The sequence below is a fragment of the Schistocerca gregaria genome, chromosome 8 (genome assembly GCF_023897955.1).
Source record: "Schistocerca gregaria isolate iqSchGreg1 chromosome 8, iqSchGreg1.2, whole genome shotgun sequence".
Taxonomy (NCBI): domain Eukaryota; kingdom Metazoa; phylum Arthropoda; class Insecta; order Orthoptera; family Acrididae; genus Schistocerca; species Schistocerca gregaria.
The window spans coordinates 505,401,055-505,426,809 of record NC_064927.1 but is presented as its reverse complement, the minus strand read 5'-3'; the positions used below and the strand labels follow the sequence as shown (position 1 = coordinate 505,426,809).

General features: G+C 44.0%; 1 protein-coding gene across 3 annotated transcripts in view; it reads right to left on the bottom strand.

The window, feature by feature from the left end:
* LOC126285011 (carboxypeptidase N subunit 2) overlaps positions 1-25,388 on the bottom strand; it is a 168,360-nt gene extending 142,972 nt beyond the window's left edge. Inside the window, exons 1-2 of one of the 3 annotated variants that reach the window (XM_049984320.1) lie at positions 25,135-25,388; positions 18,657-18,807 (exon numbers count right to left, since the gene is read on the bottom strand). In XM_049984320.1, coding sequence (XP_049840277.1) covers positions 18,657-18,807; positions 25,135-25,255 — 272 coding nt within the window. In that variant the 5' untranslated portion in view covers positions 25,256-25,388. The remainder of the gene's footprint in view (positions 1-18,656; positions 18,808-25,134) is intronic. The other 2 variants (XM_049984322.1, XM_049984321.1) reach the window with 2 other exon arrangements.
* Positions 25,389-25,755: the final 367 nt, after the last annotated feature.

Here is a 25,755-nt window from a genome sequence, read left to right as displayed (position 1 = left end):
TGTGATCTGGCGGGTTGCGCCACGTTTGAATGTGCAGGGACGTCGCTCTGAGCATGTCTTGTTCTGAGGACAACGCATTCTGTCATGCGGTCAGTAAAACGGACATTATTATTGTCACTGGTTGCTAATGCACGACTTCTGAGTTCTTATATTAAATGTGGTATAAATGACAAGTACATGTGTTATTGCACTGTGCTATCACATTTAGCATCTCGAAACTGATAATGTTATTGTAGTTATTCTGTCCTCAGACAGGTCATTTTTTTCAACTGTATATTTCTTATTTGTCTAACCATGTATTTCTTACGTTCAGCGTTACAAAAATTTGTAAATTTGGGGTACATTTGAACTAAGAAATGGAGTATATTACAGTATGAAATGTCAGAATGAAATTAGCAAATTAAGAAAGTGCGCCCCTACCGAGGGCCTAACCTTTGACCTCCTGCATTCTAACCCAGGGGTTTCCAAATTTGTTAGTGCGCGGGCCACATTGACTCCACCACGATTTCATAAGGGCCAAGATCTTCCTAGTGGGATTAAAGCACCCTAGCACTCCATGAACACCGTAATGTAAGGCTAAAGGAAACATGAAATCGCAAAAATCTAAGGTTGTGGGAATAGCTAGCACTTAAACCAACTACGATTTTTATTTAATTACATAATTTTGTTTGGTGGACGTGCCTGACCGAAATTCTGGCGTATTTTATTCTGGCGAATTTCACCCACAAAAAAGTATGTCACTGCACATTCTTCACGAAAGCGTCCTGCAAAGTTAACGAAATCTCAAAATCATTGTTAGCAACACTATTACTGCAAGAGGTAACAGAGGTAGAGTATGTCAACGCGTTGTTATTTCAAGCGGCGCAACAATAAGTTTAGTTATGTAGTCTTGTAGCGAGTAGCAGGGCCAATGTCACGGTACATTAGTCGCGATAGGCCTCGAAATTCAGTCGTCGGCAGTATAGGTAGCACCTCAAATATTTGGCGGGCCGGATACCGGGGATGTCGGGCCAGCTAAAGCGGGCCGGTTTGCCGGCCTCGCGGGTTTGGAGACCCCTGTTCTAACCGAAAACTGTATCCACTGCACCAACTGGACAGTACAAATAGTAGAGCTACCAGAGGTAGTTTCTATACACGTGGTTACAGTGCTGTCAGATTGTCACTCTTTAATGTCCTTTTTCTGCTGGATGTCCTTGCAGGACGAAATTTTGCAACAGACTTTTTTTTTTATCGCTGACATGCGAAGAGTCGCGCTGCGAATCCCGAGTGCGCGAATTTCGCTTCACCCTGTGTTCCTGCACAGACACAGCAGCAGCAGTATTGTTGTAAGTCAAATTCTCAACGGTCTGTCAGATCATGATGGTCAGCTGCTTACAGTACGTGATATCACACTGTGTGATAAACCGAAACACTCCCTTAAAACTGTCAGGCGAGTCAATAATGGTAACTTAGAAATCTTCAACCTTCTGTTACAGCAGGTCTGTATTTATGGATAGAAATATTAATGAAACATTTAATCTGTTCTCTAATGAGTTTGTGGCATTGTTTTAAGCTGTATTTCCAAAAATAATTTTGAGAAACAATCCTCAGGCTGCGAAACGGAAACCCTGGATTACTAGAGGGATCAGAATATCCTGTAGGACAAAAAGAAATTTATATGAATCCTTAAGGCTGTCTAGTGATCCCATCAAAAACGAGAACTACAGATTTTACTGTAATATTTTAAAAAGGATAATAAAGAAGTCCGAAACTATATACATAACATCTGGAATTGATAACTCAAACAACAAATCAAAACCCATCTGGCAAGATATGAAGAGTGGTGAAAAGGTAGAGCACATGACTGACATAGAAATAAGTCAGGATGGAAATATTGTAAAATGTACTGAGGAAGTTGTTAATATCTACAATAAACATTTTTAACAGCTGCAGAAAAAATTGGCTGTGAAGGCTCCCCGGGTGTTGCGATAGCTCTTCTGCATAAAGCTAATATTGCCAGAGTTTGCCAGATGCAGATAACCTCCATAACAATTAGTGAGATCAATAAGACAATCAGAGAGATGAAGTCGAAAAACTCTCGTGAGGTTGATAATATTTCAACTAAGATACTCAAGCACAGTCATGGTTACATAAATTCAGTCTTGTGTCACATTTTTAATGAATTCCTAAAACAAGGTATTGTTTCACTTAGATTAAAATATGTTTCAAGAAAGGTGAAAAACTGATGTAACTACTGCCCAATGTCCCTGCTAACAAGTTTTTCAAAGGTCCTTGAGAAACTGGCATATAGGAGAATTGTTAATCATCTGAACAGCCATAACATTCTCAGTCAATGGCAGTTTGGTTTCTGGCAAGGCCTATCAATTGATGATGCTGTTTTCTCTTTTACCAATCAAATTCTCGAATCCCTTAAAAGAAAATTGGCACCAGCTAGAATCCCATGAGACCTGTCGAAAGCAGACTACTATGGGTTAAGTGGAATAATCGGGACATGGATTAGATCCTACCTTACAGATAGGAAACAAAGGGTAATAATTACTGACAGTAATGGAATCCCAGCTTTATGCAAGTGGGTCACAGTCAACACTGGAGTGCCTCAAGACTCAGTATTGGGGCCCGTACATTTTCTTATATTTACAAATGACCTCCCACACTGCACCGCACCAGTGAGCAAGTTCACCCTATTCGCTGATGATACTTCTCTTCTAGTTGATAAAGCAACAGGGAACAACTGGGAAACAACTGTGAGCAATGCATTTGATGACATTCTGAAATAGTTTATCTGTAATGGACTCTCTCTGAATATAAAAAAACCTCGTTATGTACAGTTTCACATGGCACATAAAGAAACGGGAGATATAAATACAAGTTCCTGCCTGTGTACACAGTTTGCAACCTAACTTGGTTCAATTATACCCTAGATCTAGAAAAAAGGCTACATTCTGAAACATAGATGTACACATAATTTCATCAACCACACATAAGTAGGCGATAAAAGCTGCTTACTTCGGATATTTCGATGCACTTTTGTCTTATGGAATCATCTTTTGGTGCAACCAGCCCTTGAGAAAAAAAAGTTTTTATAGCTCAGAAGAGAGCTATATGGATCAAGAGTGGTGTGCAACCAAGGCACTCATGCAGGAATCTGTTTACGAAACTACAGGTATTTACAATGATACATCAGTACATATACTCTCTTGTATGTTTTATTAATAAAAACCACTCTCTCTTCAAGACCAATAGTGAATATCATGGTCACAACCCAAGTTCAAAAGAGGACTTTCGTAGTAACCAGTCAAATTATAGCCTTGTACAGAAAGGAGTAAATTATACGTGCACAAAATTTACAATGCTCTACCCAGTGCCATCAAAAGTCTTGCTCTTGAAATACCAAAGATAAAGAGCAAACTGAAGAAATGCCTAATACAAAATTCATTCTACTCAATTGGTGAATTTTTTTATTGCGTAGGAGCAAGTTTTTATTATACAACTGAATTAGCCATTCAATGTAAGCATAAATGTAAACTACTCGTTACTGTAGTGTCATTTGGTTGCTCAAATACTTTGATATTGTTGATCTGAATGTGTACACGTAAGTGTTAATTCTGATGTATGTAATATGTTTTTATTTCTTCTAGTGTTCCATGTTGACACTAAGAGTCTTGTCATGAATTAACCATATTGTGTGCTGCTGTATTGTTAACATTGTAAAAATACTGACTCGTTCCATATCCTTGCAACTCCATTGCTATCAGGATCAACGCAACTCGCAATAAAATAAAATAAAATAAAATAACTGTTTACAAACTACGAAAACAAGGTCACGGACGGTTGAACAGTTGAATGTATTCTGGGTGAAATATTGAATCTCTGTGAGATTTATCTGCCATTTTATGTGTGAGTGTATGTGTGTGTGTCTTGGTGAAAGGCTGTGGGTTTTTATTTAATTACTATCTTCCTTTCTTTTCTGGATATTTTTTAAATTATTTAGCTTTGTGTGGCGGAGGTCGGGGGTTTGGATGTTTGTCGGTTGGTATTGTCTGATAGGTCTTTGAGGGTAGAGAACAGAGTTCTGTTGCAGAGAGCTATGTATTCATTTATAATTTTTTTCCTTCAAGTACGGCTTTTTGTATTTGATAGTTATTAGTTTTCGTGGGGAACTGTTGCTGCGTTTCAGAATTTTCAAGTCAGTGTTGATGTCTGTTAGGCTCCATAGGATATTCAGTAAATGTAGAAGGGCAGCTGTTACTTTTAAAGCTCTTCCGTGGTCTGTGTATCTGGTATTAAAGTTTCTGCGTGTCTCTCCTATATAAATTGATTTACAGTCCTAGCATGTCACCAGTTGTGTTTTGTTTGTTTACCCTTGTATCGGTAGCCCTTAGTTTTTTTTGCGTTTTGAATTATTAGTCCTGTGGGCTGTTTTAAGCCCTTATTTTTTGAGTATGTTCCCTATTCCTTGGGATGCATGGTTGTTGTAAGTGAGAGTGCACCACCCGTTGTGTCTGTTTTTGTATGTTGGTGACAGGCTGTTTGTTTTCCTGTGATAAGTGTCGCTTTACTTTTATTTTTATTTTGTGATTCAGTTTCTCTATAATGTTTGTATCATATCCATTCTCTACAGATATTTGTCTGATTATCTGTAATTCACTTTTGTAGTTGTGTTCACCGATTGGAGTTCTGTTCAGTCTATGCAGCACGTATTGGAAACTGGCTAATTTGTACACAGTCGGATGATAAGCGTATTTGTGTCTGGCTGTGCTCGTGGCGATCGCTTTATACGAGTATGGAGAATTGGTGTTGATTGTTGTGTATGTGAAGGAAATTTAAGATTTCATCATTTTCTGTTTCTATGGTGAATTTTACTTTTGGGTGAAATGTGTTCGTCATTTTGGAGTTGATGGATGCAACTTCATCTGGAAGACATATGATGTCATCAACACAGTGGTGCGAGCACACTATCCTGTATTGTTTGGATTTACTGTGCTCCAAATATTTTGTTTCCGTTGTGATTCAGGAAGATGCCGTCTAAGAATCCACTGATTTGTGGTGACATGGGAAGCCAATCTTATTGCGAGTAGAACTGGTCTTCAAATAAGAAGCAGTATTGGTCTGTGGTTAGTTTTAGAATGGCAACTGTTTCTTTTATGGGGGGTTTGGGAATGCCTTTCTGTTGTTTATATTGTTGTTTGATTATGTTCGTGGTTTAAGTGATGGCGATGTTTGTGTACATAAATGTGATGTCGAATGATGTGAGTGTCGCTGTTATGGACATGTTAATGTCTTTGACATTTTGTATCAACTCTTCAGTTCTGTGTATGCATCTTTTGTTTGCGTGTGTGTAATGTTTGTGTACGTATGTGTATATTTCTCTGGCAAGGCGATATGTGGGTGCACTTCTGAAATTTACAACTGGGCATATCGGAATATCTTTCTTGTCGAGCTTTAGTAGGCTGTTCATTGATGGTGCCTTGGAGTTCTTTTGTTTTAGCTTTTTCACTTTCTGTTTTGTGAATACGTTTTTTCATAAGTGTCTGCGTATTTTTCTGGTATCTTCGTGTTGGGTTACTGGTTAGGTTTGTTGTGTTGCTGTCTTCAAGAAAAAGTAAGGTTTTGTCTTTGTAGTCCTTCTGTTTTATTACTACCATGGAGTTTCCCTTGTGTAATCTCGTGACAAGAGCTCCAATGTTTTTAAGTTTGTTCATTCTTATCTAAGTTTCATTCTTCACTTCCTGTTCCCAGTCGTAAAATTTCGAAGTAAATAATTATTCTGCATTACGTTCTGCATGATTTCAGATGACGAACTGGGGAAGAAAACCATTGCAATAAGGCCGCAGCAAGTGTTAACAAGGAATATATGCAAAACTGTCTCGTTTTTTATTTGAAAATACTGTCTCAAAAATTCAAGTGATAAAGAGCATTTTCCTGTTTAATAGAAAGAAAATAAAACTCTACTGATGATGGAACCTGAGCGAAAAATTTTGGGAAGTAGAAGAAAAAATAAAATTCTGATTTTCTCAAGGCAGCGTTTCTCAAACAAAAAATCTATTTGTAATTAATCATGGACAAAAGAGTTTCAGCCTCAAGGTGATTAGGTAACGAGGTATCTCGAACACAATTACCTTCTCCAAGCCAACAAGCATGAATTGCCAACAAATTGATCATGTGAAACTCAGCTCGCAATTTCTCCCATGACATCATGAAATCATGGATCGAAGGAGATTTTTCTGAGGTACTGCCTGAAAATATTTGCAGGAATATTCTGTCAGATCTCGATAAGATTTCAAAGTGGTCTAAAGTTTGTCAACTTGGTTTAAATGTTCATAAAAGTAAAATTGTGCAATTCACTATAATAAAAAATTTTGTATCCTGTGACTACAATCGTAACTAGTCACAATTAAAATACATCGACTCATACAAACACGTGTGTGTAACAGTTGGTAAGGATATGAAATGGGAAGATCACATAGGCTTTGGTTTATCGGTAGAATAGTGTTACGCCACAGAGTAGAAAAGGAGAAGAAATTAAAAAAATTTTCATAAGTTCACTCTAGCACAACCGCAAACAACACCACGCACAAATGGTGGCATAGCTAAGCAGCAAAAATCAACACTGCACGTCGGTCGCAGTCGTGAGCACACATTGCTACATCAACCCCAACCGCGAGGCACAAGTTACACACATTTAGCAGAAAGACCACTGAGGAAGAGAGAGAGAGACAGACAGTCAGACAGACAGAGACAGAGATGTAATTGTGAGCTCTTGTTACGTGGAGCACCAAGCCGTATGCCGGATGCAGTAAAACCCATTAAAGACTCGACAGTGCAGTTAACAGCCTGTAACGAATCGTTAAGCAATCACAGTGGAACGATGGTTTCTGCCTCCCGCCCCTCTCCATAAATACCGCAGTTCTCCTGCTCTGAATTCAGTTGGTCTTTAGGATTAATGGCGTTTTTACCGAAGCAAGCAACTGAATGATTATTACGTTATGGTGACATCGATGTATTAGTTGTTCGAGCACTTTTCGTGAACACGCTGACTGCCATTCCTGAGGCGGCAGTATCCAAGTAATCACCACCTTCCACACAGGGAACTTCGCACTGGCTGCCTATGACATCACTGATGGGGAGACCGAAGGTCTTCCAGTTCCAGTTCAGCTCGTGGTCTTGTCGCACTAACATCGTCATCGCTGCTGGCTAAGAGCGCCACTCGCTGCCTCTGTTCCTGATCATCGCTACAGCCACTTCCAGGCTCCTGGGGCCAAAGGGTCCAGTAGAGCCAAGAACATCATGTGACTACATAATTTCCGACACTGCAGTGCATCCTGATGGGCCAACGCGAGTTTTGTGGTGCAGGATCGAGGATGCTCTAACGCAGTGTGGGGCATAATTCAACCACAGAACTTCGCCTGCCAGACGGCAACCCACAATACTTCGCCGTATTGCTTGACCCGCAGACCTGCCAGCTGAACCAGCGATAGGAGTCAACGGAATTCCTCCGTGTCACTGTGAATAAATATTAACTTGCTAACAAGGTTTTAGTAGCAGCGAAAGACGCTCTACAGGTTTCACAGTACCATCCTGACAACGCAGATGTGCCTATGTTCGGCACCTGTACAATACCGAGGAAAGACGTTCCACCTACAAAGGAGATTGCTTATAAAACGCAATTTAGCATACTGCTCAAGTGCGTGGGATTCATACCAAATAGGACTGACAGGGGACTTCGAATGTATGCTAAGGAGAGCAGCACGAATGGTCAGAAGTTTGTTTCACCCGTGGGTGGGTGTCACAGAGATTCTGAACAAACAAAATTGGCAGACACCTGAAGACAGACGCCAACTATCCTGGAAAAACCTACTTACAAAGTTTCAAGAACGAGCTGCAAATGATGAATCTAGGGAATATGCTACAACAGAGTACATATCGCTCCAATAGCAGTAGCGAGGAAAAAATTAGACACATACAGCGTTCACACAATGGTTTAAGCTGTCACTCTTCCCACACTCCATAAGTGAATGGACTGGATAGAAGGTCCGGTACTGGCACGTTGGTAAGCAGGGAAGACCAGGGCGAGGTTACGCAACGGGCACTTCTCTCTAGAGCGCTACCGACCGTCGAAGATTAGTACTGCCATTTACTGAAGACTCTCACGAACTTTGCGCCACCAGTCGAGTAAACATTTTAGTGCGAAGAACATACGAGGGACATTTCATAAATAATGCATTCTAATTTTTTTACTTATATGTTTTCTTTTTTTCAATATCTCTCCCTGCGATCCTTCAGTGTAGACCCACTGCTTGTCTCTGACTGAATCTCTAGACCTCGGAAGCTTTATCATTCCACTCAGGATACCACTTCTGTTCACCTGCAGAATGTCTCGGGTAATAGTGATAGAAAGCTCTTACAGAGAAACATAACGACGACCACGTGTAGGGGGGCTGGTGAGAGGACGTGAAACACTTCCCATCAGTATTCACGCAGTTTCAGGGCTACAACATTGCCGTGGAATGGCCCGGCTTCGAGCAACAGAGGTTATATTTTGTGCATTTTTGTTTGCAGGTTTTGCACGAAGTTATGATAATACACAGCTGTGACACTTGTTCCACAGCGACTCTGTCTATCATGATGATATGTTTCTTTGATGATCATAAGAGAAAATCATCATTTGATTGAGCTTTGATCGAACGGCGTTTTTTCATTCATTGCACTGTGATCTCATCTCCGGTCCAAAGTCTCTAGTCCACGCTTCTTCAACAGCGATAATTCAACATAAGAATCCTTGACCTTCACGTTCGAATGGTTGTCTGAACAAGTTTGGAATGTCCAGGTGTTTCTGCTTCTCTTCACCAGTCAAACGGTGTGGGACACATCTCGTAGAAATTTCTCTCTTCTTCAGATCATTTGTCAGAATGCGGAATACTGATAGTGAAGAAATTTCCGTGTCTTAGGAGGGTTCCTCAAAAGTCGCACTGCGACCTTCTTCAAGAGCATCTGCCACACGTTACACACGTAGTTCATCTGTTGACGTTTTGCCCTCCCGGGTCTTGAACTGTCATCTACGCTCGTACTATTACCACGAAAACGATAAACCCAACGTGAAACTGTACTACGTCCACCGTAAATTTACGACAAACTCCACTTAACGTACTGTGGATTTCTGTCGGGTTTTTTCAGGCGTAAAGTTTCGATCGTCATGTACGATCTCTGGTCCTCAGCAGTCATAGTACTCGAGACACGTGCAGGGTCCATTTCTACCTCTCGCCAATTTTATGTTAGAGTACGCAGCGAAAAAACAAACACACGTGCGCCTTCCTCAACCTTGCAATCACATCAGACGTAATTTTCATTGTTGTTGTGTCAAAGCATCCACAGCAATGCCATCCTGTGCATTATTTATGAAATGTGCCCCGTATTTACGTTTTTGTGCGAGGTGAGTAAATTTTGCTATTCAAACATCGAAACTCCTAGTAAACACACCTTTCAAAGTTGAGTAGAAATAAATATTCGTTCGGTTGCAGGAGATTATTCTACTCTACAACGTCCATTTGCATAATTTGAAAGCCTGAAAGTTACTGCAGTAGTTTCCAAAGTAATTCGAACATAGCCACGCGCCACATTTACGTATTCCTGTTGGGCGCGTGCATTACTATCCATGTACGCTCCGATAGCTAAGTGTCAGGGTGACGGAATACCGTGCGAAGGGGCCCGGGTTCAGTTCCCGGGAGGGTCGGAGGTTTTCCTCCGCCGAGGGACTGCGTGTTGTGTCGTCTTCATCATCCTCATCATCTCATCCCCATCGAAGCGCAAGTCGCCGAAGTGGCGTCAACTAAAAAGGCTATCTGTATATCCGGCGGGATGCCCTAGCCAGACGACATTTCATTACTCCAGACAAGGAAACTGTAAGGGGCAACAGCAGTTGGAAACTCAATCTAGAAAAATGCACAGGAGAACAGAACGTAGAAATTGCGAAAAAAGCTGTTTGAACCTAATAAATCTCAAGCAGAAGGAATTGGTTCTACGAGAGCAAAGACAGATAAAGGTAAGAAATTGCAAAAAGGAAGGACAAGAAAAAAATGTGGATACGCCTACTTCTGATATCATTAGTGTCTTGCCCAAAGGCACGTTTTCACATTGTAACTTTCCGCACCCCCCCGTCTTCTGCCATGCTCTTCAGATCCACGCAATTTCAGCATCCCTTTGTGTCGTCTGTCGTGTCTTCTCCTTCGCCTCAGGCCCTCCTAGAAACTAGACCTGACGAAGCGTCTGTTAGCAAGCACTCCCGTTTCAACGAACGTCCCCTCTAGTTCTTCTCCCTTTCTCTTACAACCCGCAGCAGTCTGATAAAGAGGATGAAAATTGCCTTTGTATTTACTGCTCCACACGATACAACCACTCAAAAAGGCAGGTTTTCACAGAATAGGTCTACTTCCTTACGAGTAAAAGGTGGGCTCAGGACGATTGTGCCACAGGAAAGACACAATTAAGGTTCCATATCTCACTCGGTAAAAACGAAAGCCTTATAGGACCACTTTGTTGTCCGTCTACACGTCTGTCTGTCTGTCGGACTGTGAAAAACCCTTCACGTCATGAACGGGTAGACGAATCAAGTAGAAATTTATGTCACATAGACTTATTTTAGAAGCTAGATAAAGAAAAAGCAAACCTACGTTTCTAGCGTTTGTAGACATAGAGAAAGCTTTTGACAATGTTGACTGGAATACTCTCTTTCAAATTCTGAAGGTGGCAGGGGTAAAATACAGGGAGCGAAGGACTATTTACAATTTGTAAAGAAACCAGATGGCAGTTATAAGAGCCGAGGGACATGAAAGGGAAGCAGTGGTTGGGAAGGGAGTGAGACAGGGATGTAGTCTCTCCCCGATGTTGTTCAACCTGTATATTGAGCAAGCAGTAAAGGAAACAAAAGACAATTTCGGTGTAGGTATTAAAATCCATGGAGAAGAAATAAAAACTTTCAGGTTCGCCGATAACATTGTAATTCTGTCAGAGACGGCAAAGGACTTGGAAGAGCAGTTGAACGGAATGGACAGTGTCTTGAAAGGAGGATATAAGATGAACATTAACAAAAGCAAAACGAGGATAATGGAATGTAGTCGAATTAAGTCGGGTGATGCTGAAGGAATTATATTAGAAAATGAGACACTTAAAGTAGTAAAGGAGTTTTGCTATTTGGGGAGCAAAATAACTGATGATGGTCGAAGTAGAGAGGATATAAAATGTAGACTGGCAATGGCAAGGAAAGCGTTTCTGAACAAGAGAAATTTGTTAACATCGAGTATAGATTAAGTGTCAGCAAGTCGTTTCTGAAAGTATTTGTTTGGAGTGTAGCCATGTATGGAAGTGAAACATGGACGATAACTAGTTTGGACAAGAAGAGACTAGAAGCTTTCGAAATGTGATGCTACAGAAGAATGCTGAAGGTTAGGTGGGTAGATCACATAACTAATGAGGAGGTACTGAATAGGATTGGGGAGAAGAGGAGTTTGTGGCACAACTTGACTAGAAGAAGGGCCCGGTTGGTAGGACATGTTCTGAGGCATCAAGGGATCACCAATTTAGTATTGGAGGGCAGCGTGGAGGGTAAAAATGGTAGAGGGAGACCATGAGATGAATACACTAAGCAGATTCAGGGGGATATAGGCTGCAGTACGTACTGGGAGATGAAGAAGCTTGCACAGGATAGAGTAGCGTGGAGAGCTGCATCAAACCAGTCTCAGGACTGAAGGCGACAACAACAAGTAAGGTCTATCGTCCCTTAGTTCTGTGTAAAACTTAAGGTTGTAAGTCAATTCAATCAGAAGATAACGACCGTTTATCTCATATACACTGAAGCACCAAAGAAACTGGTTTAAGCATGATTATTCAAATACAGATATATGTAAACAGGCAGAATAAGGCACTGCAGTCGGCAATACCTATAGAAAACAAGTGTCTGGTGCAGTTTTAGATCGGTTACTGCTGCTACAATGACAGGTTATCAAGATTTAAGTATGTAAGTTTGAACGTGGTGTTTATAGTCGGCGCGCGAGCGATGGGACACAGCATCTCCGCGGTAGCCACGAAGTTTTATGCAAACACTGTGAACTAGTACAAAGAGCTTCCTTGTACCAGTTTTATGTAGACACTGCGAACTACATGTAGGCATCTTAGAGCTCTTATTGTATTAATGGATTCAGTATTGTATTACTTATTGTACCTGTATATATATGTTTAAGGGTATGCCATTGTGTTGTATGCACTTTGTGACTGACTCTCGCAAATAATGGGATAAACAAAACCTTCTGAAGAAGGGCACTCAGTACCAGAAACCGGTCAAAAAATTAAATTTCTTTTATGCGACTGGTTGCCTATTATTTTATTATATAACATTGTTGTGTTTTACCATGTTAATTGATGCATGTATGCCTGTAATTTTTTATTACCAGTAAGCACGTTTTGAAAAGTTTTGTTTTGTACTTTGTTTAGTCTCTGTTGTATTCTTTGATATTCGTGCACGTGGCCCCATACATGTGTATGGAGCACGTTTAAGCACTGGACATGAGACTATATAAAACGATATTGCGCTCGTACATGTAATGTTGAGTTAGAATACATGCGCGCATCTATACAGGGTGACTCAGATAACGGGAATGTTTGGGATGAGTACAGGCAGCCATGGGCACGCGGCAACACTGCGGGTTCGTGGTAGCGTGTAAGCAGTCCTTCATTTCAGAAGTCACGGATCAGTGGAACGGAAAACAGCATGCCGGAGCCATAAAAATATTTTATAAAAACAGTGGTTGTTTGGTAGCGGCGCAGTGGGAGCTCCGACGTTTTTATAATTTAGGACGTCATGATGCCCTTCCGTCGAAACACGAGATAAAATGTTGGATTGACAACTTTGAATAAACTGGATCTGCCGTCAGGAAGAGCCCAACAGGACGACCGAGAAGTGTGCTTGTCCAGCGAACATTGATGTACGCGAGTCTGTCTTACGGAGCCCACGGCGTTCAACTCGTAAGCGAGCAGCAGTGGTTGGAATGTCCCGAGAGAGTGTTCGCAGAATTCTTCATCTCGATTTAAAATTTCATCCGTAGAAACTACAGATGGTGCAACAACTGAAGGAGAACGGTTACCGTTACGATTAGGATTCTGTCAACAAATGGTAACAAAAATAATGACGATGAATTTGTAAACACGTTGTGGATGTCAGATGAGGCACATTTTCATGTCACAGGTTATGTGAATAACAGAGCTATCATTACTGGGCAAACACAAATCCTAATTACGTTCACGAGCGCCCTTTACGCGCTAGTAAAGTAGCAGTAAGGTGTGGTGTTTCATCGCAGGGGATTACCGGACCGTATTTTTTCGCAAATGAACAGGGAAACACAATAACTGTGAATGCTAATCGTTACGTGGAGATGTTACGAATTTTCGTTACACCTGAATTGAACAACGATCAGACGGTTCCCAAACAATTCTCGTACATATGCCAGTGATTGCCGTACAGTGTGTGATGTCTCTCCGTCCTGATGAAACCAGGGGTTTTCAGTGTTAGGAAAGTTACATTTTTCCTAAGACATTTAAGTGTCTAGTTTATCTACGATAACGTTGGAAGCTGAAGAAGTGAGTTAAAATTTATACGGCGGTCGGGTCTCGTTTATCGTAGATAAATTAGACACTTAAATGTCTCAGCGAATATTTAATTTAAGGTCTATACGATCACATCTAATACAGAACTTCCCCATGACGTCCAATCCAAGGGTTCTATTCCAATGTCGGAGAGCCCTGGTAATAGTGACAATATAAGGCGAGATGTGAATTGTGTTTGTGTTGGAGAGGTATTTGAGTTGAATAGTTCGTGCAGGTATGTTTACACTAATGCTTTGGTGGTGTAATGGTCAGCATATCTGCCTAATATTCGAGAAGACCCGGGTTCGAGTCCCAGCCCAGCACAGATTTTAATTCACATGTTCAGCTTCCAACGTTATCGTAGATAAATTAGTGACTTAAATGTCTTAAGCCGTCGGAACACGGACCGTGCATCCGAGCGTTTGAGCGTGCCCAGTTTCTGACGTCAGAGCGAGGAATAGCACGCTCGGGAGTCTTTCCGAACGTGCAGAGCAGTATCTGGTATGTCAGATGTTCTGAGCGTTGACCAATGAGATGGCACAGCGCCACCTACGTCACACGCACGCCGTCTCCCTTCAGTACAGAGTTGTGAGGCGCCATATATTGGCATTCATTTCAAGCCTATATGTACATATGCCGTTTCTGAGCACCAGCAAATTGACAATCACTGGAAAACCCGTTTTTAGTTGTGTGATTCGATGCAATAAAATAATGAAAAACATAATATTCGAAGCCAAAGAATTATTGTAACTTGCGTATTATGAGAGAAAGCCGTTTGAAGGCAGCGACACACTGAAGATCCACCCAAAACGCATTGTTCTTAGTACGATTTGTTATAATTAAATTTCTATTAGTAACGTAATTACCTGCGATTAAGGTTTTTAGTAACGGTAAGATACTATGATTAGATCCGAATGCTGTGATGTTGGTTTAGCGTAACGAATGGTCCTTCGTCCCGGGAATTATTATACCCATCCACAAAGCGACACCAGGTGTGACGACTGCAGATCACCGTCCCCTGACTCTGCTTAACGCAGACTGTAAAAGTTTTGCACGCCTCCGGCGCCTGTACGGCACCGCCGAATCGCTGATTCAGGTTAATGGCCGTGTGGCGGGTCCAGTGGCGATCCGGCGTTCCGTGCGGCAAGGCTGCCCACTTTCGACCCTACTCTTTGCCATCAGCCTGGAGCCACTCATCGGGAGTCTGACGAGCCACCTTTCTGGTCTCACTCTGCGACAGCACAGTTTTCGATGTCGTGCGTATGCGGACGACCTCCTCCTCTTGATCCGCTCACGGAGTGAAACACACACGGTACTTGATTTGATATCAACGTACGGCACTGCAGCGGGCAGTAACATGAATGTGACTAAATCCGCGGCGATGCCCATTGGACGCGGCCTCTCACACGACGACTTAGCACCTCTCCCGTGTGTACAGAAACTACGACACCTCGGTATCATTTTCACCTCCACCGTGCGCCGCTCCGCTGCCATCAATTTTCGGCGTGCTCTCCAAACTATCCGCACGACGGTGCGATAAAATCTTCTCCGACGACTCGATTCTTTACAACGTGTCCAATGCCTGAATCAACACGTGGCGTCCAGAATGGTCCACATCGCACAGGTCCTCCCGCTGCCATCAACTATTGGACGCAGCCTCCAGGCTGCCTTCGGATACATCCTTACGGCCGGTACGCTCTTTAAGGTCCGCTACGACGCGCTCACCCTTCCCCCGCGAGCGGGTGCCCTCGGCCTTGTCAATGTGCGACTCCGCGCGGCGTCCTTGTACATGTCCACCATGCACAAGCAGTGGCACGGGGGCACCTCCCTTACGCGCAGCTTGCTGGAAATTCTTGTGCCCGCGACCATAACACCACCAGTACCAGTCGGACACATCAAGCACCATCTGACGCACATTTCTGATTTCATCGTCGACTTCAGTTATGCTCACACAGACTTACCGACCACGCGTTCTCCTCGACCTAAAGATTTTTACACCCCACTCCTTCGTTCCATATCCAGCAACAATATCGAACTGAGACGCCCACGGTCTGGCGTCACATCCACCAGCCTTTTCTTCCCTCCAACGTCCGGGTCACATGGTACCAAGTCGCAAATGAAAAATACGCCACAAATCATCGTCTTCACGGCATCGGACTAAAGGACTCTCCACTCTGCTCCATCTGCCACCTCGCGGATGACGATGTCCACCAACTGACTTGTGCTGCCACCAGTGACGTCTGGAAACTTGCCCGACAGTTCGTTGCCTGTTACCTCCGTGTTCCGCCGGACTCGATTGACCCATGGACTTTTATCCATCCTGAGAATACTTATTTCCCCGCCACCAAAAATCATGCGATTCTATGGGTCAAGGGATGGACCATCACCTACATGTATAATGATGGCGACAAATCACGCCTTGATTTCTGGCAGTACTTACAAACCGCCCACAGTGAAGTCGAACACCGAGCGCGCTACCGTGCCTTCTTCGCCAATTACCTTCATGCGATCTTTACGTCACCCCCGCTCAGTTGGATGGTGCCACACGCCGACAGCACTCTCCCCCCCGCCCCCCCCCCCCTGCTGACATCTGAGACTCCCCGCGGTACTTTCTACATTGTAACCCACAGTGGAGTAGGCGCATGGGCAGGCGCCTCCTTTCTTTTATGCACTATACCCGAAAACACTGGTTTTTCCCTCACTCCACTGTATATTTCTTCACACCTCTTAGCTTACATCAGTATTATTATTCTTTTTTTCCTACACCTTGTTCCTAATTTTAAAAAAATTGCTTGCCTTGTGCGAGTATAATGTCTTGGGTTATTTTCGCCGGAAGGATTGCATTTCTGTTGTATTTAAGTTTGTACCAATAAAGATCTTTTGTTCATTTACCCAGTTCCTGGTAAAGAAAAAACGTAATAAAAATAATAAAATAAATCAGAAAGGAACTTTGAGGGAGTGATTGAGGGACGGGAGGGGTAGACACCGCGGCCAGGCCTCGTGACATGTTGCAAACATTCTGCTAGTGGGTAGGAGCAGTGATCAAGTAAGACTGACCTTGGTGTTTTAATAAAATGTGGGAATGATTAAATAATGTTTGTGTCATGCGGAGAAGTATTCCAAATTTGTAACGCACTGTTTGTAATGGAGCTTTTATTAGCCTGTGTCCTTATTGATTGGACATGGTACTTTCCTTTTCGTGCACGATGGAGGAAGCGTGCGTTTTAATATAGGGAACGTCGGAATTTTACGCGCGCCCGTTCAGTAAACAGTGTGATTTACAAACTAGAAACTTCCCTCGACTGTCGCTGGAGTGCGATCGCATACAGCACGTTGGGGCCCACGTACCGTGTGCACGAGTCGCATCGTTGCTGAGCGTCCAGCAGCACGTTGAACTCGGCACGCTCAACGTTGACGTCCGACAGCACGGTCCGTGTGACGACGGCTTTAGGGGAAATTTAACGTTGAAGAAGAATGGTTTCAGCAGGAGGGAGCGACATCATACACTACACGGCATTCATTCGCATATGTACGAGAATTGTTTGGGAACTGTATGATCTCACGATTCGGTCACATTCCCTGGCGCCCTAGATCGCCAGAGTTATCCCTTTGTGTTTTTTTTTTTTTTTTTTTTTTTTTTTTTTGTGGGGCTACCTCGAAAGCAAAGTCTTCATGACTCGACCGAGAGCCCCGGATGAGTTAGAACAGAGAATTAGGGATTCAATTGACAGTACCCGAGCTGAGATGTTGTAGCGATCAATGAGGAATCTCAACAGCAAATTTCACGGATGTATTCGTACAGGAGGATGCCACTTAAACGACGTAACTCTTTAAAAATATGATAAATGCCATAAGTGTTTCTTAAATGGCAAAATTGTAAGGTTTCAGTTACTACGAATGTAATTTCTTTCCTTCTTACTTTTATTGGATTGTAGATGATGTGTACATAGTCCCGCGTGGTCAGCGCGTACACAACTTTCCCACTGGAGCGCGCCCCGCTAAGCACAACGGCGCAGGCGCAGCGCTTGTCCATCTCCGCACTATGGGATGGCGCTGCCTTAGAGACGGACCAAATTCTGCTTCCACCGATCCGCGTATTAATACTGTATGTAACGCAGCCAATGAGACTGCTGCTAACGTAGAACCTTTTCTCCTCGCGGATCACACTCGCGCAGTGATACCTGAACGCTCGAGGTATTATAATGAGTGTACAGACCTTCGATTAGTCAGTCTGCATTTGTCTGCTCCAGTCTGTACCAGTCTGCATTAGTCTGTACCAGTCTGTACGTGTTCTACATTAGTCTGTACCAGTCTATAGTCAAGTTTCAGTCTGCGCCTAATAAGATTACCATATTCTTGTACATAGCGATGAAGGGAAATGTATAGACACTTTGTCAAGTATCGGATATATGTGAGAATAAGATTAACGTACCAAGACCAAAGGAACTGCAGATTGTCAATTGTAAATAGCATCCAGAGTCAAGTTACGTAATGTTTATGCTTGTTATTATTTTAATAAATGTGTGAGAAAATTAATCAACCTCTGTTTAAAGTTGGTCACCGTCAATCTGCTACTCTAAGCGTGCAAGTGCAATTTCTACCGTCTGACCAAACGGCAGAAGATAAACACGCCACGATAAGACCACGAGACATATTGCTGACATTCGCCTACTTCGTTAGAGCGACAAGTCAAGTAGTCTGATTGTGTGTGTACCGAAGGTCTTACAGTACGCACACCACAGTGGAGACTAGTGGTTCTAGGCGCGCAGTCCGGAACCGCGGGACCGCTACGGTCGCAGGTTCGAATCCTGCCTCGGGCATGGATGTGTGTGATGTCCTTAGGTTAGTTGGGTTTAAGTAGTTCTAAGTTCTAGGGGACTGATGACCACAGATGTTAAATCCAATAGTGCTCAGATCCATTTGAACCACAGTGGAGACGCTGCCGTTTTTCTGTGTCACCCTGTACTTAAATGAGCCCGGCCCGCAGAGCGCGGAGGCAGGCAGGCTCAGTCGGACTCACTCACATGGCGCGCGCGTCGGTCGGCACCAGCTGGAGCGCCGGCAGCTCCCGCAGCTGCATCCTCCAGCAGCTGAGGCTCAGCGTCTCCGGGCGGCAGCGGCAGGGGCCCTCCGTGCAGCGAGACCAGCGCTCAGGGCCCGAAGACAGCTCCCACACTGCAGCAAACACGCGGCCCGCGTTCACCGGCACTCCACTCACAGCCAACGTCACATCGCGGGCAGCCTTCAGCTGTCCTCCCACGAAACGTAACAGCGTTCGTGCGCGTACAGCTGGTAGAGGAAATTTCACGCCCCAGAGCTTTGCCGAGCGTGAAAGACTCAGTAAGATACCCTATGTGATCAAAAGTATCCGGACACCTGGCTGAAAATGGCTTAAAAGTCCGTGGCGCCCCACATCGGTAACGCTCGAATTCAATATGGTATCGGCCCACCTTTAGCGATGACAGCTTCCACTGTCGCAGGCATGCGTTCAGTCAGGTGCTGGAAGGCTTCTGGGGAATGGCAGCCCATTCCTCACGGAGTGCTGCACTGAGGAGAGGTATCGATGTCGAAAGGTGAGGAATGGCACGAAGTCGGCGTTCCAAAACATCCCAGAGGTGTTCTGTAGCATTCAGGTCAGAACTCTGTGCAGGCCAGTCCGTTACAGGGATGTTATTGTCGTGTAACCACTCCACCATAGGCCGTGCATTATGAACAGGCGCTCCATCGTGTTGATAGATGCAATCGCCATTCCAGAATTGCTCTTCAACAGTGGGAAGCAAGATGGTGCTTAAAACATCAATGTAAGCCTCTTATGTGGGAGCAAGCCCCCTCCATGAAAAACACGGCCACACCATTACACCATCACCTCCGAATTTAACTGTTGCCACTACACACGCTGGCAGATGACTTACAGCGGGCATTCGCCACACCCACACCCTGCCATCGTATCGCCACCTTGTGTACCGTGATTCGTCACTCCACACACCTTTTTTCTCTGTTCAATCGTCCAATGTTTGCGCTCCTTACATCAAGCAAGGCGTCGTTTGTCATTTACTGACTTCATGTGTGGCTTATGAACAGCCGCTCGACCATGAAATTCAAGTTTTCTCACTTCCCGCCTAACTGTCGTAGTACTTGCAATGGGTACTGACGCAGTTTGGAATTCCTGTGTGACGGTCTGGACAGACGTCTGCCTGTTACGCATTACGACCCTCTTCGACTGTCGGCGGTCTCTGTCAGTCAACAGACGAGGTCGGCCTGTACGCTTTTGTGCTGCACGTGTCCCTTCGCATTTCCACTTCACTATCACATTGGAAACAGTTGACCTGGGGATGTTTAGGAGTGTCGAAATCTCGCCACAGATGTATGACACAAGTGACACCCAATCACCTGACAACATTCGAAGTCCGTGAGTTCCGCAGAGCGCCCCATTCTGCTCTCTCACGATGTCCTAATGACTACTGAGGTCGCTGATATTGAGTACCTGCCAGTAGGTGGCAGCACAATCCATCTAATATGAAAAATGTATCTTTTTGGGTGTGTCCAGATACTTTTGATCGCGTAGTGTACTTCAGATTTTTTTTTTTTACTTTCTGGATAGAAACGTTGCCAATCAGTTGCAAGAGACCTATCCAAATCATAAGGGAAACTTACGCCATTTGCAGCTGTACCAAGTATTTGGCGGTCTCTCTGAGAAAATTGCCGAAGCCGGAGCAGAAATATCCACTCACCACAGTAAAGTCTCTGAAATTGCTCCATTTCATTTGTATAAGTACATGAACCTGGATTTCCGTCTGGATTCCTAATTTAGGTTTGACGCTGAGATGCTATTCCAGAACATTCAGAGCGTCGGAAATTTTGTTCATGTGTAAGGAAGAATTTAAAGTAGACTGCGGCGGCAGTGAGAATTTGGATCGAGGAGGCTGGCATGAAAGCGTAACCCGTGAAGCTGTGTGAACCGCTGTGCCAAAGTGGCTAACGCACCTGCCTAGTAAGCAGAAGACACGGGTTCGTCTCCCAGCCTTGTCAAAAAAATTTCACTCGCCGCTTCAGTCTATATACACAAAATATACACACGGATGAAAAGAAAATTGAGGATCTAATAGATGACGGTCGGAATGAAATTTTCACTCTGCAGCGGAGTGTGCGCAGATATGAAACTTCATAGCAGATTAAAACTGTTTGCCGGACCGAGACTCTAAGTCGGGACCTTTGCCTTTCGCAGGAAAGTGCTCTGCTGGTAGAGATCCCGAGTTTTAATCTGCTAGAAAGTTTCAGATGATGATGAGTTTGGCTTTAGCAGAGGTAAAGCCACCAAAAGCACTTCTGACAATTGAACTGATAATGGAAGGGCTGAAGAAAAATGAAGACACGCTCATAGCATTCGTCGGCGTGGAAAAACCACTAGACAATGTAAAATGTTGCAAGATATTCGAAAGTTTCAGAGAAATAGGGGTAAGCTATAGGTAAAGACGGGTAAATTCGATATGTACAACAACCAGGAGGGAACAATAAGACTTAATGACAAAGAACGAAGTTCTCGGATTACAAAGAATGTAACACAGGGATGTACTACTGTTCAATCTATGCATCCAAGAAGGTTCAAAAGTGAAGTCAAAATTGTAGGTGAAAGGATATCAGTGATAAGGTTTGTTGACGGCATTGGTATCCTTAGTGAAAGTGAAGAATTACAGGAGCTGTTGAATGAAATTAATAGTCTAATGAGTGCAAAATACGGATTGAGAGAAAATCGAAGAAAAACGAAAGTAACAGGAAGTTGCAAAAATGTGAATTGCGAGAAACTTAACATAAAGATTGGTGATGAAGAAGTAGATGAAGTGAAGGAAATGTGATACCTAGGCACCAAGATAACCCATGACGGACGGAACAAGAGGGACATAGAAAGCAGATTAGCGCTGGCAAATAAAGCATTCCCGGCCAAGAGAAGTCTGATAGTATCAAACTTAGACCTTAATTTGAGGAAGAAATTTCTGAGAACGTACTTTGGAGCACAGCACTGCATGGCAGTGAAACAAACCCGCTGCTTTTTCCAGACTCTGCCTTTCCTCTAGTCAGTTCCAGTGGGAAGACGATTTTACGGGCAGGTTGATGGTGTGACCATGGGTAACCCATTGAGTCCTAGGATTGCTAAATTCTACATGGAAAAATTCGAACTATTAGCTCTGGAAAAAGCGAGTATGACACCATGCCGATGGTATCGATACGCGGATGATACATTTGTTGTTTGGTCACATGGCAAAAAAGCTTTAGAGGAACTCTTTTCTTGTTTAAATAGTATAAATCAAAAATCCGGTTTACCATAGAAATAGAGAAAGAGAATGGAACATCGTTCTTGGATGTCTTCGTCATGACACAGACTGATGACAGCTTGAAACATAAAGTCTTTTCGGAAGGTCACACATACCGACAGATACTTGCATAAGGATTCCAATCATCATACAGAACAGAAAAGAGGTGTAATTAAAAGTATAGTGGACAGAGCTAAAAGGAATTGCACGCCAGAACACCTGGACGCCGAGTTAAAACATCTAAAGCAGGCTTTCGAGAAGAATGGATACTCTAGTAAGGAAATAAATAGAGTTTTGCCACCGAATAACAGGATGCCTAAGGACAACGCTAGGACACAGAGAAGGAAGAACACGGTTTCTCTACTCTTCATCAAGAAAGTGACGGATCAGATCGGCAAGATTCTAAGGAAACATGACGTTCGACTGACTTTCGATAATAGACCAAGCACCGCGCGGTATTAGCCGAGAGGTCTCAGGCGCTGCAGTCATAGACAGTGCGGCTAGTCCCGGCGGAGGTTCGAGTCCTCCCTCGGGCATGGGTGTGTGTGTTTGTCCTTAGGATAATTTAGGTTAAGTAGTGTGTAAGCTTAGGGACTGATGACCTTAACAGTTACGTCCCATAAGATTTCACACACATTTGAACAAAATAGGCCAAGCACTTTGTTCCGTCCACCTCTGGCTGCGAGTGGTGTATATAAGATTCCGTGTACGTGTGGCAAGGTCTACATTGGAACTGCAAAGAGAAGTGTGAATGCACGGTTGATGGAACATAAAAGTCTTTGCCGACTCGGGAAAACAGACAAATCAGCCGTGGCGGAACATTTCCTGTAAGCTTTTGACACCCTTTTCTCACAAGCGACTTGTAATGAAGCTGCGGGCCTATGGGGTATCGTCTCAGTTGTGCGACTGGATACGTGATTTCCTGTCAGGAAGGTCCCAGTTCGTAGTAATACACGGCAAATCATAGAGTAAAACTGAAGTGATATCAGGTGTTCCCCAGGGAAACGTCCTGGGACCTCTGCTGTTCCTGATCTATATAAATGACCTGGGTGACAATCTGAGCAGTTCTCTTAGGTTGTTCGCAGATGATGCTCTAATTTACCGTCTAGTAAGGTCATCCGTAGACCAGTATCAGTTGCAAAGCGATTTAGAAAAGATTGCTGTATGGTGTGGTAGGTGGCAGTTGACGTTAAATAACGAAAACTGTGAGGTGATCCACAGGAGTTCCAAAAGAAATCCGTTGGAATTCGATTACTCGATAAATGGTACAATTCTCAAGGCTGTCAATTCAACTAAGTACCTGGGTGTTAAAATTACGAACAACTTCAGTTGGAAAGACCACATAGATAATATTGTGGGGAAGGCGAGCCAAAGGTTGCGTTTCATTGGCAGGACACTTAGAAGATGCAACAAGTCCACTAAAGAGACAGCTTACACTACACTCGTTCGTCCTCTGTTAGAATATTGCTGCGCGGTGTGGGATCCTTACCAGGTGGTATTAACGGAGGACATCGAAAGGGTGCAAAAAAGGGCAGCTGGTTTTGTATTATCACGTAATAGGAGAGAGAGTGTGGCAGATATAATACGCGAGTTGGGATGGCACAACCAGGAGCACGTCCGAAGATGTGCAACGTAGCCTCGGACGAAAGGTCAGGGATTGAAGAGTGAAACGTCTCGTTAGAACAATTATACACGATTGTGCTTAAACTGAAACACAATATTTTTAGCGCAAAGCAATCTGACTTCCAAAAATCCCTACGAAAGAATGGCCCTGACTAACATTAACCTATACGTTTCACAAATCACTTACCTCACAAAAATCTTCGTTACTCAAGCTACTGCAATACAGCGAACGCCACTACTGCCAGCTAAATAAAAGATTCAAACTACGGAAGGCACTAACTACTGACAGGCAGTTGGAGGTGAGCCGCCAGCAGTGGTGGACGTGTGGAGAGAGATGGCGGAGTTTTGAAATTTGTAAGAATTGGTGTCACGAACTGATATATATATATATATATATATATATATATATATATATATATATATATAATGACTATTAAGGTAAATACATTGTTTGTTCTGTATTAAAATCTTTCATTTGCTAACTATGTCTATCAGTAGTTAGTGCCTTCAGTAGTTTGAATCTTTTATTTAGCTGGCAGTAGTGGCGCTCGCTGTGTTGCAGTAGCTTGAGTAACGAAGATTTTTGTGAGGTAAGTGATTTGTGAAACGTATAGGTTAATGTTAGTCAGGGCCATTCTTTCGTAGGGATTTTTGGAAGTCAGATTGCGTTGCTCTAAAAATATTGTGTCTCAGTTTAAGCACAATCGTGTATAATTGTTCTAAGAGGACGTTTCAAGAGTTCCACGGACCACGGCCGTACGACCCGCAAAAATTCTCAGCAGCAGAATCGAGGCATTTGATATGTAGTGTTGCAGAAGAATGTTGAAAATTAGGTCGACCGGTGAGGTGAGAAATGAGAAGGTTCTCCGCAAGATGGGCGAGGAAACGAATATGCCGAAAACACTGACAAGGAGAAGGGACAGGATGACAGCACAACTGTTAAGACACCAGGGAATAGCTTGCACGGTTTTAGAGGGCGCTGTAGAGAGTAGAAACCGTAGAGGAAGAGAGAGAGACTGGAGTACGTGCAAAAGATAATTGTGGACGTAGGTTGCAAGTGTTACTCCGAGTCGAAGAGGCTGTTGGCACAGGAGAGGAATTCGTCGCTTGTCGCATCATACCAATAAGAAGACTGATTCTAGAATGAAAGTTTCACTCTACAGCGGAGTGTGCGCTGATATGAAACATCCTGGCAGATTAAAACTGTGTGCCGGACCGAGACTCGAACTCGGGACCTTTGCCTTTCGCGGGCAAGTGCTCTACCGACTGAGCTACCCAAGCACGACTCACGCCCCGTCCTCACAGCTTTAGACGAGGTACTGGCAGAAGTAAATCTGTGAGGACGGGGCGTGAGTCGTGCTTGGGTAGCTCAGTTGGTAGAGCACTTGCCCGCGAACGACAAAGGTCCCGAGTTCGAGTCTCGGTCCGGCACACAGTTTTAATCAGCCAGGAAGTTTGAGAAGAATGATGACTCAAAGAAAAAAAGAACCGCTGATGACGACGCTGAGGAGCGCGCTACATGCAACACCTGTCGGCAGTGAATTCGTAACGACTGCGAGAGACGACGCACCTGGCTGCTCGACCGACTTGAGGCGGCGCTCGAGGCTGGCAATCCTGGCGGCGAGCCGCGCCTCCTCCGACGCCGCCGCCGCCGCCGCTAGCAGCAGCAGCAGCAGCGACACGCGGCCCATGGTGGCGCCGGACACCGACTAGCCCTCCCCGGCTTCCTGATTACCGCGGCCAGTCCGGACCACCTCTCCGCCTCCCGTTGATTGGCAGCGCCACGAGCGGCTAGCTGCCGACTGCGGCCCAGTTCAGCGCTTTCTGTCCAGGGCTCGCCCCTGCAGCTGTAGCCATCTGCAGGCCGCGTCTGCGACAAGCAAAGTTACCTGCAGGGCAAGGCTGCTTTCGGGGCGTGGGTAGCAGTTGCACAGACCACGGCTGTCTCGTTTGTGGTACCCGTCATAAGTTCTCCTGACGCTCCTCATTTCCCAATTTCTGTACCGTAGTTGTTCTATTACAAAACGAAACTCTTTTTGTACAGTGAAAGCGGTACTCGTTATTTCTCTGGACAATACAATGAGCTGACAAATGACACGGGATGCCTCCTAATGTCATGTCTCACCTCTCGCGCGGCGTCGCGCAGCAAGTCGACCTAGAACGGCCTGCACGAGTCGTCGGAAGTCCCCGG